At 40.6% G+C, this 18288-nt stretch overlaps 1 protein-coding gene across 2 annotated transcripts in view; it reads right to left on the reverse strand.

Moving 5' to 3' along the window:
* Positions 1-236: 236 nt before the first annotated feature.
* The window catches only part of tgfbr3 (transforming growth factor, beta receptor III), an 89327-nt gene continuing 71275 nt past the window's right edge, over positions 237-18288 (reverse strand). The window contains exons 13-18 of one of the 2 annotated variants that reach the window (XM_066692503.1): positions 16780-17079; positions 14215-14335; positions 11589-11648; positions 11346-11453; positions 6027-6068; positions 237-4355 (exon numbers count right to left, since the gene is read on the reverse strand). In XM_066692503.1, the coding sequence (XP_066548600.1) occupies positions 4237-4355; positions 6027-6068; positions 11346-11453; positions 11589-11648; positions 14215-14335; positions 16780-17079 (750 nt within the window). In that variant the 3' untranslated portion in view covers positions 237-4236. The remainder of the gene's footprint in view (positions 4356-6026; positions 6069-11345; positions 11454-11588; positions 11649-14214; positions 14336-16779; positions 17080-18288) is intronic. The other variant, XM_066692504.1, reaches the window with a different exon arrangement.

Consider the following 18288-nt stretch of genomic DNA (forward strand, 5'->3'; position numbering starts at 1 on the left):
TGATGTGATTATTGTGTGATGTCAATGAAAACCGATGTAAAGTAAATAACTATGATAAAGAAATGTTTTGGGGATTTATATCTAGTAGTTAGGCTTTGTAAATACAATACGTACACAGACCATCGGCAGAATGTTTATATTGTATTTTTTCTTCCTGGAATAAACCAAACAAGCAATCAAAACCGCAAACTCACTTCCAAGTCGAAGTTAAAAAACAAGACAAAAAATATCTGCACTTTTTAGATTATAAGAATTTATTATGCATATAAAAAGTGTATAAAAGTCAGGCTAATTTACAGCAGGGACACTTTACAATACCTTAGTGAACTGAAAAGTAGCTTGAAGCAAGGGGTGTTCACAGTAGCCACCGTTCGAGCTGCTTTGATTGACCTGTCCAACTCTGTACGCAATGACAATGAAGATTGTTCCTTTCCTTCCCTTGTTGATTTAAACAGACCTTTTCTGTTTCTATTGTTAAGTCTATAGAGTGTGCATATTTTCCCTTCCTGCAGGAAATCTTCTAAGAAGGGAAGTGAAAATCCTTTGGAACCAGTCAGGGGTCTCAATGAGACGGATCGTGGCCGAGGAAATGGATCCTAGGACCCCAGGAACCAACTCTTTCCTCAGATCCCCGTAACGGAAGGCTTTTTACTGATTGAACACCCCTGGGTCTCGCTTATGACATCAGTCACCACTTTACGGCACTTGTTTGACAAGTCGGCACCCAACGAGGAAAGCACAAACACACTCGCACTCACACACACGCGCGCACACACACTCCCCATACAGACAAAAATAAAACATCCATTAAAACAGTGAGGTAGATATACTTTAAAGAAATGACTGGTAGAAACAAAATATACAATCTTAAATTTGAAAACAAAAGGTACATTTAATGGATATTAGTTTTCACCCTCCAGCTGTCCATGCAATTAACTCTCTGTATACAGTGTGGGGTTGTCAGCCGCCAGGGCAAGGCTGTGAGGTACTTTTCCTCAATTTCCCATTAGTTCATTGTGTGATCACAGCAAGGCATCTTTGTACGGTTGGACGGGGAGCAGATTTGATCATGTTGTTGCTGAGATTGACTAATACCCGTCTCAAAATCCCACTGAGCTTCTCCTTCCGTGAGAAAGAACTCACACAATCTTAAAATTTGGTAATTGGGTGTGTTCTTCTAGATGTAATCCAACTCTGTGCCAAGAAACATTTTTGCTTCCCACCACGTTCCTCCATAAATCATCCTCATAACGTAATGCATATCCCAAACCAATGATGTATACAGAGAGTTAAATAAAACAGAGGTAGGGGAAACCCTCTGGTGAACCCACCACCTTCAATAAGGTAAGTCACAAAACCACTGGAATGCCATTCAATTTAACAGCCCATAAATGACTGATTATTGGCGTCCAAAAGATCACACCTCCTTTAGAAAACGGGCAAATGAAATCAATCATTCACCACAAATGTCTCAACCTGTTAGGGCTGGTCTAAAGCATTGGTGACAGCACAACCACCAGAAAGAGGTTAGTGTTCACAAAGATACGCTGCTTTCAATCCTCAGACGTTTTCTGGCTTTCTGAACACACACACAGTCCGGAGTGTGCAGGATGTGGAGAGGATTTGGGGTAGAAAAAAAAAATGTAGTGCTCAATTAAATAAAAGCTGTAACAGTGATATGGAGGTTATCAAAAGAAAGCGATTTCTAATCTTCAAACAGAAACGCATATATAAACCAAATCAAATTGCTTGAGGCAGATGTGTGTAAGCGGTTTTGTAAAAGAAAATAACTTTTGCGTTACACACCCCATTCTCTTTACCTCAAGATAGATTGTCATATAGTGAGAGACACATTTAGATGGGCACAATTAAAAAACACACATATTCGATGTCTATGGTGGCATTTTCATTTTAAAGCACATCACCTTTGTACACATACAAACACACATATATACACACAATCAAATACAAGAACTCACAACAGGACAAAGAAGAGGCAAGATATTTACAGTACACTAGAAAAATATACATAGCGCACAAAACTTCACAGTACATTAAACAAAAAAGATGTATAGGATGGCTCTATTAAAGTAAATACCTTAAAACAAATACAACTTTATACACGCTGTTCACAAAATAATAAAAATATAGCTGTGTTACTAAAATACTCTGTCATCTTCTCTGAAGACATCTATACATGTTTTACATACAATTAAAAGCTTTGAGATAAAATACATTCTAAAAAGTAGGTTTGGCAGCACGCAACACTGATACAATTAGTTCTATGTTCTGATACAATTAGAGTTAGACAGTCTTGTATTTTTCTATCCAAATATATACACTGAATGATGTTTTCATTTTTTTCCCTTCTTCCCTTTTTTTTTCTATTTTTTTTTCTTTCCAATCCCTTGTAGGTTCCAAAGATACATAGAAATGGTTTTGAAAAGGCACATCATAAATAGTTATAGTTCTTGACATTCATATGGTATACATGGCGGTGGGATTATATAGGTGCCTCTTATATATCGTGATGGATCAATTGTCCATGACACACACACTGAAGTATAAAGGGAAATGTGTACATAATATACAAAGTGTTATGTAATGCATACACATATCTAGGACTAGTATAAAGGAACTTTGGAACAGAGTAATGGGATCTTCAATTGAATTAAGCTTCAAGATATAAATGAAACTTCAAATTATAATATGCACGTGTAGCATCTTATTCCCAATGCATACTCTGAAACCCTTGTCTAGTTAGGTGAAAACCCAGCGGATGGTCCCTTTATAACATACATGTGTATGTGATTGCGCCAATCCTTGTGATTTTTGATCTTTAGGAATATAACCAATCCAAACCTTCGAATGTGAAACTGAGAAATTGAATCTCATGCATGGATTTAAGAGGTAGAGGAAGCTTGTTAAAGCATGAGTTCAGAAGCACGGTATATATATATTTGTTTAATCGTGCTAAAGAACTAATTCAAACGGACACTTTCCTGACATGGAAAACACAATGTCATGCCAAAAACTAGTGACCTCCCTCTGTCCACCTCTGCATTTTGGGTTTCACTTCGGTTCCCACTAATCCTCAAGTTCAATGGCTAATTTTACCCTAAAAGTTGCTCTACAATAACAAATTGTATAAAAAGGTGTTTTGGTAACTGCACAACATTGATCGAATTCCCTTTGCCAGTTTAAGGTTGAGGAAATCATGAATATTTGGTGTTGAGGAATTTACAACAACAAAACAAGATAGTGGTGTTAGACCCTGAAGGAGCACATCAGTGTAGTAGTTAAGAATCGGTTTCTCTCAATTTCCTGTTGTTTTAGCTTAGTTCTAATGCCCAATCCTTTCACAATGTGCACAATCAGATATGATTTATGCAATAACTATACACAATTTCAGACGGATATATATATATTTTTTAGAAAACAATATTACAGTGGATTAAAAAGATACCAAGCACAAACTTAAGATCATTTGGCAGAAACAAATATAAAGCATTTATATATATAACACATTCGGAATACCGGCCGTTTGCCATTTCTCCCGTTTCTATGACAAATATTTATGCACTGGAATTACTTAGGAACACCTTGTAATTAAAGTGATATACTTTCATGGTCTGTCTCTAACACTTCTCCTATTTACAATATGCACAAAAAAACATTCTTTTACAAATAATCTAGATTTCTGGACTGGAATTATCCAATCATTTCTCTGGCCAGCATCCTTATACTATAAAATTAACAAGCTTTACACGACCGTATGAAGTAAAAAATAAAGAAAATTAAAGTTTTTTTTCATGTGTTACTGAAAAAAAAAGCAGCATTTGGAAAAGAAAAACAAAACCTGGTCAGAATTTCACATCAAAAACTCCAAACCATTTCTATTTTCGGTTTTGGTGCTGGTTTTGCCTTGTTTTCACAATTCCCAGTCCGGGATAAAATTAGTAGTAGTTCTGTCACACTTTTTTTTTTTTTTTTAAACGCTTTGTTGGTTAGAAGGGAAAAAGGGCACTGACTGGCAGCAAAAGGAAATCATTCGATGATCTTTAGGATGGGGAAGAGAGAGAGCGAGATAGAAAGACAGAAAATAAAACACCCCTCTCTGCTTTCAAAAGCAACCAAAAATACTTCCTTTCATCCTGGGAAAGCTTACGTCAACAAACAGTCCCCGTGACCCCGTGACCCTCTTCCCGTGCTCCCGGGCTGCACTCTCTCCCTGGGCTAGGCCATGCTGCTGCTGGAACAGGGAGTGCTTTGTGTGCTGCCGATGCTGTGTGCCGCGCTGCTGCTCTCAGAGGCGGGGGGCGATGTGGGGACGGGTTGTCTTCCAGCTGTGTCACCTGGCGAAAGCAATAAAGCAGAACTGTTAAAACACCGGGGGGTGGGGGTTTGAAGCCGTTCGGGTGCGGGGCGACCTCTGCAGGCGAGTGCACGGTTCACATTCACCCCACGCCCAGGGCACGTCTCCTCCGCTCCGATCAAGAGCGATTTGTTTTTTGGTTTCGATTTTCAGAATTTTTTACCCTGTATCACACAGAGCTCTTACCCCTGCAATCCTCTTACTGACAGATTTAGAAATGGTCTGGCCATTTCCAGCTCAAATCATAATGAAATCAAAACAAACTTATTAAAGCCTTTCACATTCACTTGAGGAACTTGAGGAAAAAATAGTTTTGACTTTAATTTAGCAAATATAACATAAGAACATGAAGTTCACAAACGAGAGGAGGCCATTCAACCCATTGTGCTCGTGTCATATTTTTCAAGGGGTGGGGTTGGGATTTCAGGAACGTTAAGATACAGATCCTTGCCTTCACACTTCATGAATGCTTTGATACTGTGGCTCTGGGTTGAAGCAAAACCTGCAATACTGATTGGTTGTGGTTGATCTTCCTACTTTTATCCCATGACTTTAACTAGACCGACCCCCCACTCCAGTCTAAAATGATCTTGAACCACAGCATTGCAGGGCATTCGGTGGGTCTGAGACACAGCTCACTAGACTGCCTTCAGTGAACGTGATAAAAGCTGGCGTCCAGATGAGTCACTCTGTGGGCAACAGAGGACAGAAAATAAACTAAACTGGAGTAAACTCTCTAAAAACAAAGTGTGGTTACAGCCTGCCAACCGTGTCCTGAGGAAATGTAATGAGAGTAGATGGTTACAGACATCTGATGAAAAGATTTTAAGCTGTGCCTTCCCTTCTTTTCCAGTTTATTTCCCTGCTCTGTATCCAGTTTCCACAACAAAACACAAACACAGCCGAGTAAACATGAGAAACCCTGGCCGAGGCTCGGTCCTGCTCATAATGCTCACAGCTCTACCTTTCCTATGTGCGTTCCTGCTGCTTTCAGGGACAGAGAGGCGGCCAGATGCTTTTGACATTTTTGGACAATTAAATAGACAAGAAAGGCCTCCATTTGGATGGAATGTTCATCTGGCACAGTTAAACCATAGTATTTATATAAAAAAAGCACAAAACAGCAGTTATTTATCTAACATATTTTGCGTGTGTAAAAATGTGAACTATGCTTTCCATCCGCCTGTTGTTTGTGTGGGTCCCTCCCTTCCTGCATGGCTTTGTGTTGGATGCTGCCAGTTTACGAAGTGGCCTTTTGTCAACAGCTAGAGAAAAAAAAGGCTTTTTCTCCCCATCTGAGTGGAGGATGAGAGGCCTGTGGAATTCCCTTTTTCAGGCCCCTCTGCTCCGCTAATCTCTGCCAAAACCAGGCTGCCAAGAGCTCCGGCTAAAAACAGAACACATCCTCGCTCGCGGCTCTCGAGCACAGCATTGCCTTTTAGGTACGCGGATCGCACAGGCGCAAGAAAACCGACTCAGTCTGGGTCTCGAGCTCCCGTCTTCAAAAAGTCACCTTTATAGTGTGAAAGACAAACCACAGGAGGCGAGGGAAGAAAAACAGCCATTTTGGATAATGTTTGTGAAAGTGGCTAGAATATCAACAGGGTAAACACAAAAAGAGCTGGTACACCAGGTATATATATATACTTACTCTGAGTGATACACGCATCTTTGTAAATGTTTCTTTCTTTTTCTGAAAGAAAAAGAAAAACAAAAAAGCCTATTTACAGCAATCCAGAAACTACCAAGCCTTCAACATCTTGCCTTAAAGATATTCAGCCATTTGCATTATTGTTCTAGAAATGATACTATGTGATTTAATGAGATACAAACAAATGTATTTGTTTACTGTTTACAGGACAGATAGTTAATTTACAGAAAGTAAAGGTTAATGTAGAGCCATCATTTGAAATACAAGCTAGGAAAATGAATTAAAACACCTTACGTGCTATTAGCAGTCAGTCTAACTTATATTAGTGTTATTTTTGGTTAGTTTTTATTGAGGGGGGATTTCCAAAGTGGCTAATTACACTTTAATGGGTCGGTGGAAACTTTGCATGTAGCGGAGATGCTGTTCTCTGACCCGCTTCGCTTGGAGAATTGCGTTGTTGCCGGAAGGCAGGGTAACTGACCCAAAGCCGTTTTCTTCTCTTCCTAATGAATTCCCCCCACACCCCCATGTGATGCTTATCTCCAAAGTGACAGCATTAGATCTCGGCCTGCTCCGCTCAGCTATTTGTTCCTCTGCTGACAGCATCCTACACGCTGCTTTAACAGAGCCCCGTCGACCTTAAATATGATTTATCCAGGAAAAGGCCTACGAAAGCCCTGCGTTTCATTTACAACAACATCCTGCACATTCTTGTAGTAGCGTGTCTTAAAATAGAAACCCACCAAAATGTCGAAAAATCATTTCCAGGCTATAAATTCACTGGCACTCTAATATTAAGCTATAATGCAAACTGCCTTGGCTGGGCAAAACCTCCTCTACCATATATTTAGTTGGACTTGAGGGTCACTCTGGCATTTGTGGATAGAAATTAACTCCTGACCTATGTCTAGACACCATTTAAACAGATAAACAGGCTCGGATGAAAATGAAACAAATATTTAACCCCTGAGTTATTAAGTACTGCAAACCGCACATCACTTTCAATAACAAACACAAGTGTGAAAAGGAAGGGATGGTAATTAGCCTTAAGACACAGGGCCAGCTATTGACAGTAAACAGCCAGTAAACCCATTAGAGAATAACTGGAAATTGACTAACTTGGGGGAACCTGGCCAACAACATTCCTACAGAGGAAGTCTGACCTTAAATTCTCACTTGCTCAACCTCGCTATAATCTGATTCATACATTCGCGGTACGCAGAATATAAACACGGTTGGACTGGTTGGATGGTTGGATTAAAAAACATGAATTACTAAATATAGGCAAAAATTCTATTGTATCGCACACAATATACACATTTAAAGTATAAAAATGTATTTAATTTGAATTGTTAATATACATATGTCATAACAAGAGAGGATAGTGCAGTCATGCCGTATTTGAGGTGGATATGATTGGTTAGAGTTTTAAAGAGTTTTGGCTTACACTTGAAATAAAAATAAACACAAATCGGCAGAACAAAACACAAAGGTTCAAAGCAGGAATTTAAGTAATAAAAACTAAATAATTAAAATAATAGTTAGAAACCAAATCACTTTCAATTCATAATCCAGATGTATCACTTTACAATAAATAATAATAAGTAATGACCTCTGCTGTCACAACCTTTTTAAGAATGTAAAAACAAACATTTTTAACTTCAAGAAATACTTGAAAAACAATAACAAATAACCCAAAATGCCCCTCTTAAATCCATTTGAATTAGTCAAAGACTCGGAAAATATAATATCCTTATTTTAGTCCTTTCTTAAAATAAAGGGTGTGTAAAAATACAGCTGCAAATATTTAAAATGTACATTAAAAATAAGAGCAACTACACATTTATTGTTTCTACAGTATGCAATTGTTTGGTATGATGTACTGGATTGCTTTCTTCAAAACACTATGGTGGTGCCTGGGTATCTTATATAAGTACCTCAGAGAGCAATTTAAGTTAATGGTTCTTGAAATCTTACTGTATAATTGAACTCTTTGCATGAATGTTTTGTTTATATGGCACCCAGACTACAATTATGACTTCAGCATCCGTTACAAAAAAATCATTTTTTGGGGAGCTCAACAAACTGACAGACATGAATGAAAGAGACACTGCATAAACTCTGAAGATACATAAGTTTATGTTCTGCTACAGGGTTTTATGTCAGGGACTATAATTCTACCCTCCATAACTCACTGCAATGGCAAATCTGGCTGTTTACTGAAATTAAAGATGATTGTGACATAAAAAGCAGAAAAATGAAAAAACATGTCACTTCAAATTAATACACTTCTGCCAAAGTTGGCGTTTTTGTTCAGCTTAATCATTATGTCAAACAGATTAGATATCTGTACTAATTTGTACACAAGAAAGAGCTGTGTTAATATCTTCCTTAAAGCAAATAAAGCTGGAGAAGAAACGAAAAGCAACAAAAACAATCCCCTGACTCAACCAGTTAGCTGTTTGGATAGAGAAACTTGTGTACGTTAAGCTTACCTCATTAAACCCAGGGCACTGTATGTTTGTGTGTTTGGAAACGGTCTCAGACAGACTCAGCCGAGCAGGGAGCCAGTCTGAAGCGTTTCTGCTGTGAGAACAACTTATTAAAGTCCTGTTGCTGATGTGACAGCTCGAGGTGAAAACCCACTCGATAGCGCAGAGCTCCTAAATTCATATCGCCCGTGACAAGCTTCCCAGCTCTGCGCTCTTGTGCTCCAGGCTGCAGCAACACATCGAGGAGACGCTGTGCCCCCTGTAAACGCACGTGTATTAATAGGAAGTGCCAGATGTGTTTCTTTTCCTCTACCCAACGTTCCCACAACGATAACTCGGCTTCTTTGTTGCAACAACACTGTCTTGTTCTTCCACCTTTCACAGCCAGCCTCCTACCTGATTCTGCTGAAGAGATGGTTTTATACTGTTATTAGCAGTGACTTTTATTCGTGGCAGAGCATCTTCCAGTTGACCAGCAGCTAGGATCTGTCAACGTCTGTTATTATTATGGCTCCGGCTAAACTGAAATGGTTTACACTTCCTAGAAGGCAACTTCTGATTCCATTACAAAGTTAGAGTGCAGCTTTCAAGATCTGGAGGCCTCGTGTCACTCCGGAGAGTTTGCAGTGCCTCAGTGCCTCTCAGCCACCGATGATACTGCAGTCTTTGTTGTTGATACTTCAGCGTTGAAGAGAATGCTTGTGAAAGGATTTGGGTTAGAGGACTGCGGGCCAAATGTTGCTGTCTGTCTGCGCTGGCCCGATTCAGAGCGAATCCCTGTGGCCTCGGGTTTCTCCTTACTCCTCAGCCAGTGCGTGTCACTATCAGCCCCCGAGGCCTCTAGGCCAAGAAGGTAGATCTTCTCATATCAGAGAGAGCTGCTTTACAGGAGTAATGCAACTGAGGCAAACAGTTTAAATCTCAGTTTGTTTTTTCCTGAATTTGCAGATGGCCTGCTTTTATGCTGCGTGGAGAAAAGTATCCTTAGATTAAGGCTAGCATTTGTTTTGCTGTGCCTTAAGGAGAAAGAACACCAAAGAAAATATTTGTTTTTCCTATTGTTAAAGGCTGTATTTTTGCCACTGTACATAAATCTATTGAAAATAACCTGATCGTCGAATCACCTCAAAATCGTATCTGTGACAGACCCAGTGCTACACTGTCTGTACCAATACCAGTAACCAAAAATTAATGACAAGTCATTACTCAAAAGGCCAACAGCCTAACCTCTACCACAGTGTGCTACCAAACACCAATCCCACACACAGTAAGTGACCATTTTCTCTTAAGATTCAACAATAGCATCTTATGTCAGGGTGCCACTGTGCTCCTGGCCAAGTAAGTTAAGCTTTTTTCCATCATCAAGTCAAAAATGAAACAACATGAGCTCAAAATGCTGTCCACAGTGCCATTACCACTAAAATAATGCACTGAGCACAAGGGTGGACTGTTTAATGTATTTAATGGGAGCACCTGTAGGCTGACTGTTGCCAGAGAAATGTGCAGCAGACCTTCTTATTAACAATATAGGAACAGCTCTATGTCAAGCTTGACTTTTGTACAAAATGTACCGTCTCTACAGATGATGAGACAAGAAATAACTCCATCTTGAGCTCATGAGTCTTACACGGATTATCTATGTGGCCACAGCGCTCTGTTTACATTTCTGATCCAGTCTAAATGTCTCAGTCTTTCTAGGGAATATAAATTAAAGCATAAAAGAAAGACAAAGCAAAAAAATAAATAAATAAAATCAAGAGTTGCCAGTTAAAACAGGGGGATATTGATACTCTGATTGTACAAGCTTGAATAGCTGAACTTATTTAACCTCTCACCTGTGCCACAAGAATATACAGCTATTGCGCACCACTTACTAAACTAAAGTGGCAGAAGTGATGCAACAACAAACCACAAATAACTCGTACATTTCCTATCGAGGAGAGATACTGTTTGATTGAGCACTACAAACAATCTTTTCTGTTCTTTGGCTTGGAATTTTGAAACCACATGAAGCTCAATTTTATTTTAAACACATTTTCTATTTCCCAACTTGCAGCGAAGAAAGTAGAAAAAACAAAACGGTATGATTTGATACAGTGCCGACCCATCCTTAGCTAACAAACAAATGAACAGACAAACAAATAGATAAATAAATCCTCGTCTCTTCAAGAAAACAGCGCATGCAGCCAGCTGAATTCAGCAGAAACAAGGAGTCTCCTCTGAGTTGTGCAATCTCATCTGACCGGCGGACCAATAACCCTGGCCCGGGAGCTCTTCCTCATGGGGGTCAGAGGAGCGGGCTTGGTCTGATCTTGAGAAACCGAGGAAGGCCTTGGCATCCATCTGCTGGATTGCGTCACTTCCCGGTTAGAGACCACTCCAAAAAAAAACCCGGGTCACCCTGGAGACCAAGCTTGGTGGAAAGGGGACTTTCCAGCCATTGCCAGGCTATTGTGTACAGAACACAATGGATTCCTCAAAATCTAAAACTCATTATTAGGTGTGGACGTGCCTGTTTAAATAATTATCTCATTATTTTTAGCCCAAACCATAAATAAGATGAAAAATTATCTAGAAACCCTGCAAATAATCTGTAAGTAAGTAATTTTAGACAATAACTTTGCCAATAGAGCGCTGTTATGGCCAGAAGCCGTGTTTGCTCAGATATACACAGTGGAGTTAGCATACATTTTGTCAGAACATGTCAAAGTGAATGTCACAGTTCTTCAAAGTGACCACTCAAGGCTGAGGGATCAGGCAGGATTTTCTCCCCGTACAGAGAGGATTGATTGATGCCTAGTGGATGAATGAATGCTGTAAGGCTTACCTGTGTGGGAATAAATGAACCACAAGGCTCCAGTCAGAAGAGCTCCGATCACAAACGCTGCAAAGGCAATCCCAACCACAGTCGGAGTATCCAGGCCATACATCGTAGCTGCAAGACACAGGTCCACATCTCCATGTCATTTCCAGTCCTTCAAATTCAATGACACCAAAGGGCAAGTTCCACCCCCTCCACCACCCGCCCTGACTGCATTTCCCTCTCTCCTTCACTTCACAGCATACTTACGTTCTGCAAGAGGGGGTTGGACTGGATGGTGGATTTGGGGATTGTCATCAGATAGGGTAGCTGGAACCAGACAAAAAGCACAGCAGTAAATACATTTTCTTTTGAATATGGAAGGATCTCCCTCTCAGCCACACTCTTCATTGTCTAGAAGTCTAGAATAGCCTAATTACTGAAGCCTGCTTTGTGGAAAATGAATACTTCGCATAAAATTGCCAGGTGATGAGAGAGCTGGCTGGCTTCACTTTGCCTTTGCGTCATTGAAGTGAGCTCTTTGGCATTTTAACACACAGACCAAAAAGTAATCTTATATTGAGCTGTATGTGAAGGAAATGGGATAAAAGGATTAAACATCAACAAGGGATGGCAAACATTGGGTTACTCAGAAGCTAATTTTGAATTTCTTTATTTGGTCTCTTGCTAAAGATTCCTCACAGCCTTCCAGTGAGAAGAAAAAGTTTCTGTGGGAACAACTTGTTGGTGCTAAAATATCTGTAGTACTGTCCTGTGAGGGTGCTTAAGATCAACGTGGTTACAAAAGACATTTTAAAAAGGGAAGCACCACGCATTTAGCTAGTCTGAACAATCCTACTTTTATAGTGCTGATGAAGCTGCTTTTCTGTGAGTTCGCTGGTGAGGGGACCCACTCAAAGAGCTCAGATAACCACAGCTGCTATTCTTGGAAGGAACACTTCAGGTTTTTTTCATTCCCTTCACAGGGTGAACGATCCTCACACAAGCATCTAATCTGGGGTCTGCGCTAGATCACAGCAGCTTCTTATCTGTCCCCGCGCCGCCCAGTATTCAAACAACAACGTGCTGAGCCTTCAACACCACCGACTGTTTTGCCGTTTCCCAGGCCGGTGAAAAACAAAGCAAGTGGGTCGGAGAAGGAGCTGGGGTAATTAGCTCGGGACCACGGCTGGTGCTGAATAACAGTGTAAACATGCACAAACAAAAAAATAACAAATAAAGATTGAGACGCTTTGTCAGTACCCTTATGATAATAAAACACACTGGGAAGGGAAGAATTAGCATCAGGAATTGGCAGAGCTCTGAGCTTGCAGAGTTGCTGCGCCACCCAGAGCGGATAGTAGGATCTATGGTGTCAAGGTTGTCCTCAGGGTGGAGTGGTAGTCCAATCTAAAGCAAAATAGATGTTCAACCAAAGGTGTAGACTTAAAACTACCGGGGCTTCGGATTTTCCAAATATTATCACATTCAATCATAGTATTCCAGCAACTCTAGCATCTATCTTTCATTGTTCTTGGTGTTTATATATTTTTTCCACTCTTCAACCTTACAGTTTAATTTTTTTTTAAGCATGTGACGTGTCCAGTAGAGACGATGTCGTGCGTCCCTAGAACTGACGCCAATTCAACATAGTGCGTAAACCAAGGGTCATGTGACAGAGCTGAATCAGTATTTGCCCCCACCCCCCGTCACGCTTTGATCTCTTCATTTTCAGACAAACTCCAACTCAAGCAGACTTTACATAATCCTTTTGTAGCCAAAGTTTGTGTTCAGCCAAATTAAGTCGGTTAGAGAAATAAATGACTCAGCTTGAACTTCCTTTCGGGCAGCTATTTCATACTCAAAAGGGGTCAATTTATCAACGTTGCAGGACAATAAAACTAAATATACATCTACATTGGGCTGTTACGTCTCATTCCCCACACCTGCTCACAACTGAGCCTCTTTTCTGTGGAGATGAGGCTGAAAACATTAGGCTCCAATCCAGCCCAAGACTTTGAGGACAAGAAAGCAGGCTTGTTCCCTTTTCCTCTTGAAGTATAGGTGATGTCTTTGTGCCAGTGAAGCCATTTCTCCGTATTGCTTTCATAGCATATTTGTGTAGACTTAATTGTAACCCTGAAGATGGAATACAGATAGGATGCATTTACAGTCACATAGAGATCACTGCAAACTCCCTGACACACATATGGAATTCCTTGCAACCTTGAAAACAACCACAACTGCCATTGAATTGGATAGTTGGTTAGAGTTAGTGTTTCTATAACTCATCTGAAGTTATTGAAATTCGAAACGTGCAGTTTTGACACCAATTTTAAAGATGTAAGTTGGAGAGAATTGGGAGTCCATCACTAGAGGGCGATACGCTTTTTCACATGACATCACAGGATCTATGATTAAATCACAATGACTAAAAGATGATTCACTCCAGTATACCAGGGTTACATAGGCAACGCCAAACTTGTGGTCCAGCCCGTGAGCTCTGTAGAAAGTCCTGTATGAGTGAGCTCTCTTGGGACAGGGCGAAGAGGCAGGGTCTTCGAACATTTAAGTGAAAACTGCTGGGGTGGTAGGGCCTCTAGCTGCTTTGCTCACTTAGCTTAAATGCTACCAGGCTAGGGCTGCATGACAGAGGCTGAGGGAGGCCTAGGCCCCACCCTCTCGTCTGACCAGATTGTCATTTTGCACTCCCACAGAGTAACGCGCTCCAGATGGGGGACAAAACTCTCCATTCTCTGCAACCACACAGACAACGCAGACTGTGTCATGATAACGGCACAAGAAAATCCAGTGACTCCAGCCATCACCAACTGGCAGTCCTCCATTTTGGATTTAAATATGAGGGGGAAACTCTCACTAACTCTCTCTAACCTACCTTCAGGTTCTACAGGGCTGCGGACGACTACCAGTGGTTTGGTGGAGGTCTTCTTGTGCATCATCATTGCAAGGATGGTGTCCACGTTGACTGAGGTGCAGGCCTCGTCTGGCTGGATACACTGCAGGGGGAAGCAAAGACACAGAGGGGTCAGCTATAGGGCACTCACTTTCACCTTCACACAGATGTATTACTATTTCTGCAGTTATCAGTACAAACATCTGTAGCTCTTTGTTGCAGTGTTTCCTCAATCAAACAGAGCAGGACAGTAATGTAAAGCATTACAGAGCTTGGTTGTGTTGTGGTACAGTGCACAGCTTTCACACAAAGATAGTGCACTAACAACACAAACAAGCACAAAAAGGAGCAGGCACTAACACAAGCAGATCTGGTCTTGCACATCGTGATACACAAAGTGATACGATAGGCCCACTTTCAACAGGAGGACTAAAGGAAGGTCAGAATTGACACAAATCAACATTTTGGGGGGATTTACTGCGGCTGCTCTTTGTACTACACTGCTTTACATTTAGTTTGTGTAAACTTTAAATTATGTTTTAACTGCCCTACAACTACACCCAAACACACACGTTGTAGTACCGAAAATACATTCTCTAATTTAAATCCCAAAGCGTTTTATTTTTACATACCAAAGAAATCAGACTTCCTTTACTAACTTCCTTTGAACGACTGCTAAGAATTTATGAACGGCTGCTGATTTACGAACCCAATGTGGAGAGAAAAGCTGGCGGACGGAGCATGTGGAACCTGTCATATTCACAAACAGATGTTAATTGGAATCAGATTGAGTTCACTATTCTTTATCGCTGTGTGAATGAAAAGAGGACCCAAATAGGATTTGGGATGTGGGCAGAGATCAGAAAGTCACCCCAAGGGGCGACTTGCCATCTAGGACAGAGATCAGTGGATGAGGAAGTGTTCACTAGAGTTGGCACCTCCAGAACTCCCTACTTCCTGTTTTTACATTCTGTCATTGATGTGTTTATATGTGACGGCCTCCCACTGGTAGACAAAAGCTTTGGGCGCCTTGTTCCTTGCACTGTGAAGATGTAAGTGGAGGAAAGTTGGGCTTGAATAAATACAATCCTGTCATTTCTCTAGGGCTTGTAGTCCAAAATTGCAAACGCACATTGATTTTTGTGTTGTTTTTTCCCTAATGGCCAGCTTCCAGTGCCTTTACAAATACCAAACCCAACTGAAGTTCACGCTGTGCTCTCACTAGGAACATTTCGTTTTCTTAGTAATTAAAATATTAGAATCTAGCAGCAACAATCGTAAGTTCTATTTTTTAAGAAAAGCGAGCAATTGCATATTCTTCTATGATGAAAAAATAAATGGCTAGAGCAGATGTCTTTAGATTTACAGTACAAAGAACAACAGTTCACTCAAACTTCAGCTGCCATTTAACAAATTCAACTCCATCTGTTTCAATGAGTGAATACATGAAAAGGAGGAAAGGAGAGAAATATGTCACGTTGCTTCCTTCCATGAATATTTTAACAACAGAAGAATTGCTTGCAGTATTTCTAAATTGATGTTTAAATATAACCCCCCAAATTAATTTTACAAAGGTTCCCATTATTCATTGACAATGTGAGATCTTTGTTTAGTAATAATAATGGGGCACAAACTTGGAACCAGATGATATAGGCTGATTGCGCAGTATTGGCACGCAGAGTTCTAGAAAAGCGTGTTTCAAGTAAAAAGCACCAGGAAATGTTCATTCTGTATTTTCTTAAATGATGCATTCAATGGTGTTACCTCCTAAAGGCAAGGATTATATAATTTACTATTCATTATGAAAAACAAAACCTTTTGAAGTATCAAACTTGTAAGAAGTTTGCTGCAGTTTCTTGTGTGCCCCAACACTGTAATAAGCTATTAATACCATTAAATTAGTTCATACACTACTTTTTTTCACCTTATAATAAGATAATATCTCACCACAAACCAGAAGTTATAATTACCCATTAACTCAAAGTACTTTACTAATGTTTTCTCACTTGCTGTGCTGGAGCTATTTCTGTGCTGGATTTCCGGTCCTGTCTCCTTGAGAACTCAAAATGGTCGGGCTATATGCTACTTTTAAAGTTATTATTAAACAGTAATAACTGAATTATCTTTAAGGTTTAAAATGTGCACTGAGTTAGAAGGGGTATAAAAAGCAGAGAAGTGTAGTATTGTTTTGTTTCTAAGGTAACTGCAAAGATTTATGCTTCCTGATAATTTCAAGAATGAACCAAACCTGGCACATTCAGCATGTATGGCAATACAAACACTAGACACAATGCACGCCTTTCAAATGCTGGAAACCATGTCAAGAACAGGATAATAAATCACAGAGGTATATGAAAGGCACATGCATAGTCATGCCCAGACACTAGAAGGCTCTCAGCTCTCTCTAATTCACACTATCATCCTCATTAGAAAAATTAAAGCATCCTTGAAGCGGACAGATAACAGGGCGTGCAGACGTGTGGCCATGACCGTGACACGCCGAGGAACACGGGTCGTCGATACACCTGCGCACCGCGGAGCACTAACCTCTGGCAGGCCTTGGCGGTGCGCGTTCTTCTTCGTGCATAAGGTCATCTCGCAGTGCAGGAACAGCAGGGAGATGTTGTATCTGGAGTTGAACGTGAAGCCGAAGCGCTTCTTATCAGTCTGCGCGTGAGGGATGTGGAGGGCCAGCCGGTGAGGGGGGTAGAACTTCACTGAATCGTCTTTGGGGCAGATGTTTTCAATAATGATGTAATCAGAGGACACGTCAGGGTTGGAGTCAGGGGAGATGAAGCAGGTCTGGATCATGAAGCCAAGCTCTTGGTCTGCTTTGGTGACTGAAACCTGGTATAGGAAAAACACAGAGAGGGAAAAAAGGAGATAAACACTTAGCTAAAAAAAAAATACAGTGCACTGAGTAATAAACATATCAAAATGATTTAATTCAGTGGCCTATTTCAAGTAAGTTTGTTGTGTGGTCTCATATATTTGCAGGAATATAAAAACCCTGTATGTAGACAATTGAATACATAATTTATAGATCCGAGACTGGAGGTTGCATGTGGTTACGGGAGGTTGTGTGCAGCTCTCTATCACCTCAACGAATGCAGGCTGTCGAAGACCTTTGCTTTTTTAATATATAAAGGAAGCAAGCTAAAAGAATATTGTCAAACTGGTCACTGTTCCAAGAATCACAACTCTGAAGCGAGATTTCGGTCTCTTCAACACATTTTAAGAGGATCTTTCCGCCTGCAAACCACAAGGCATTTCCTCGAGTTATTATCCCTACCGTTCTTGCCTTCTTCGAAAACCACAAGCTACACATGTGTTTGCTAACGGCAAGTTCAGTTGTTGCCAAGATTTTGAGACAGACATGCACTAGCCTGGCTAAAGTCACAAGTCCACACTGCTTCCCCTGACGCGGCCGGCTGTTCGAGGCCGGGTGTTCCCTACTCTCTCACTTCCCAACAACGGTCCCCTTTGAAATTCAAACTCCAAACATGTACCAATATTGTATAGCACATGAAAGGAAGCTTACTATAGATTTGGGTGCTGTCTAAACACAGTGTAGGAAGGTGACTACTTAAAAATAGAGCAGAGCTCACAAAACTCTGTGAGGGTCAGAAGCCAGGGGTATGAATGTTGGAAGGTGGCTGGGATGGACACATCTCTCTTTGTGATCCAGCACCTGACTGTCCTTGCTGAATGTGGGCCTGCCACTCCTGGAAATGAGCTATAAATCAAACAGTTCAAAGGCCTACCATAAAGACAGTACCCTGCTTTTTCCACACGCTATCAGATGACCAAAAGATTCTCTTCTACTTGAGTAGAGCAAGAAATGGATGTTAGGTCCTACCAAAGTATAGTGTTTGTGGCAGCCGCGTCAATCAGTGCTGGAAGGTGTGGTGGTGTACATGAACACACACACACGCATACACGCACATTAAAAGATTAAAATTAAAATCGCTGAAATCAAATTTACATTAAATTGGCTTTTATATATGCACACACACAAAAGCCTGCAGACTTTGGGAGGAGGAAGATAAAATTGCC

The sequence above is a fragment of the Amia ocellicauda genome, chromosome 19 (genome assembly GCF_036373705.1).
Source record: "Amia ocellicauda isolate fAmiCal2 chromosome 19, fAmiCal2.hap1, whole genome shotgun sequence".
NCBI lineage: Eukaryota > Metazoa > Chordata > Actinopteri > Amiiformes > Amiidae > Amia > Amia ocellicauda.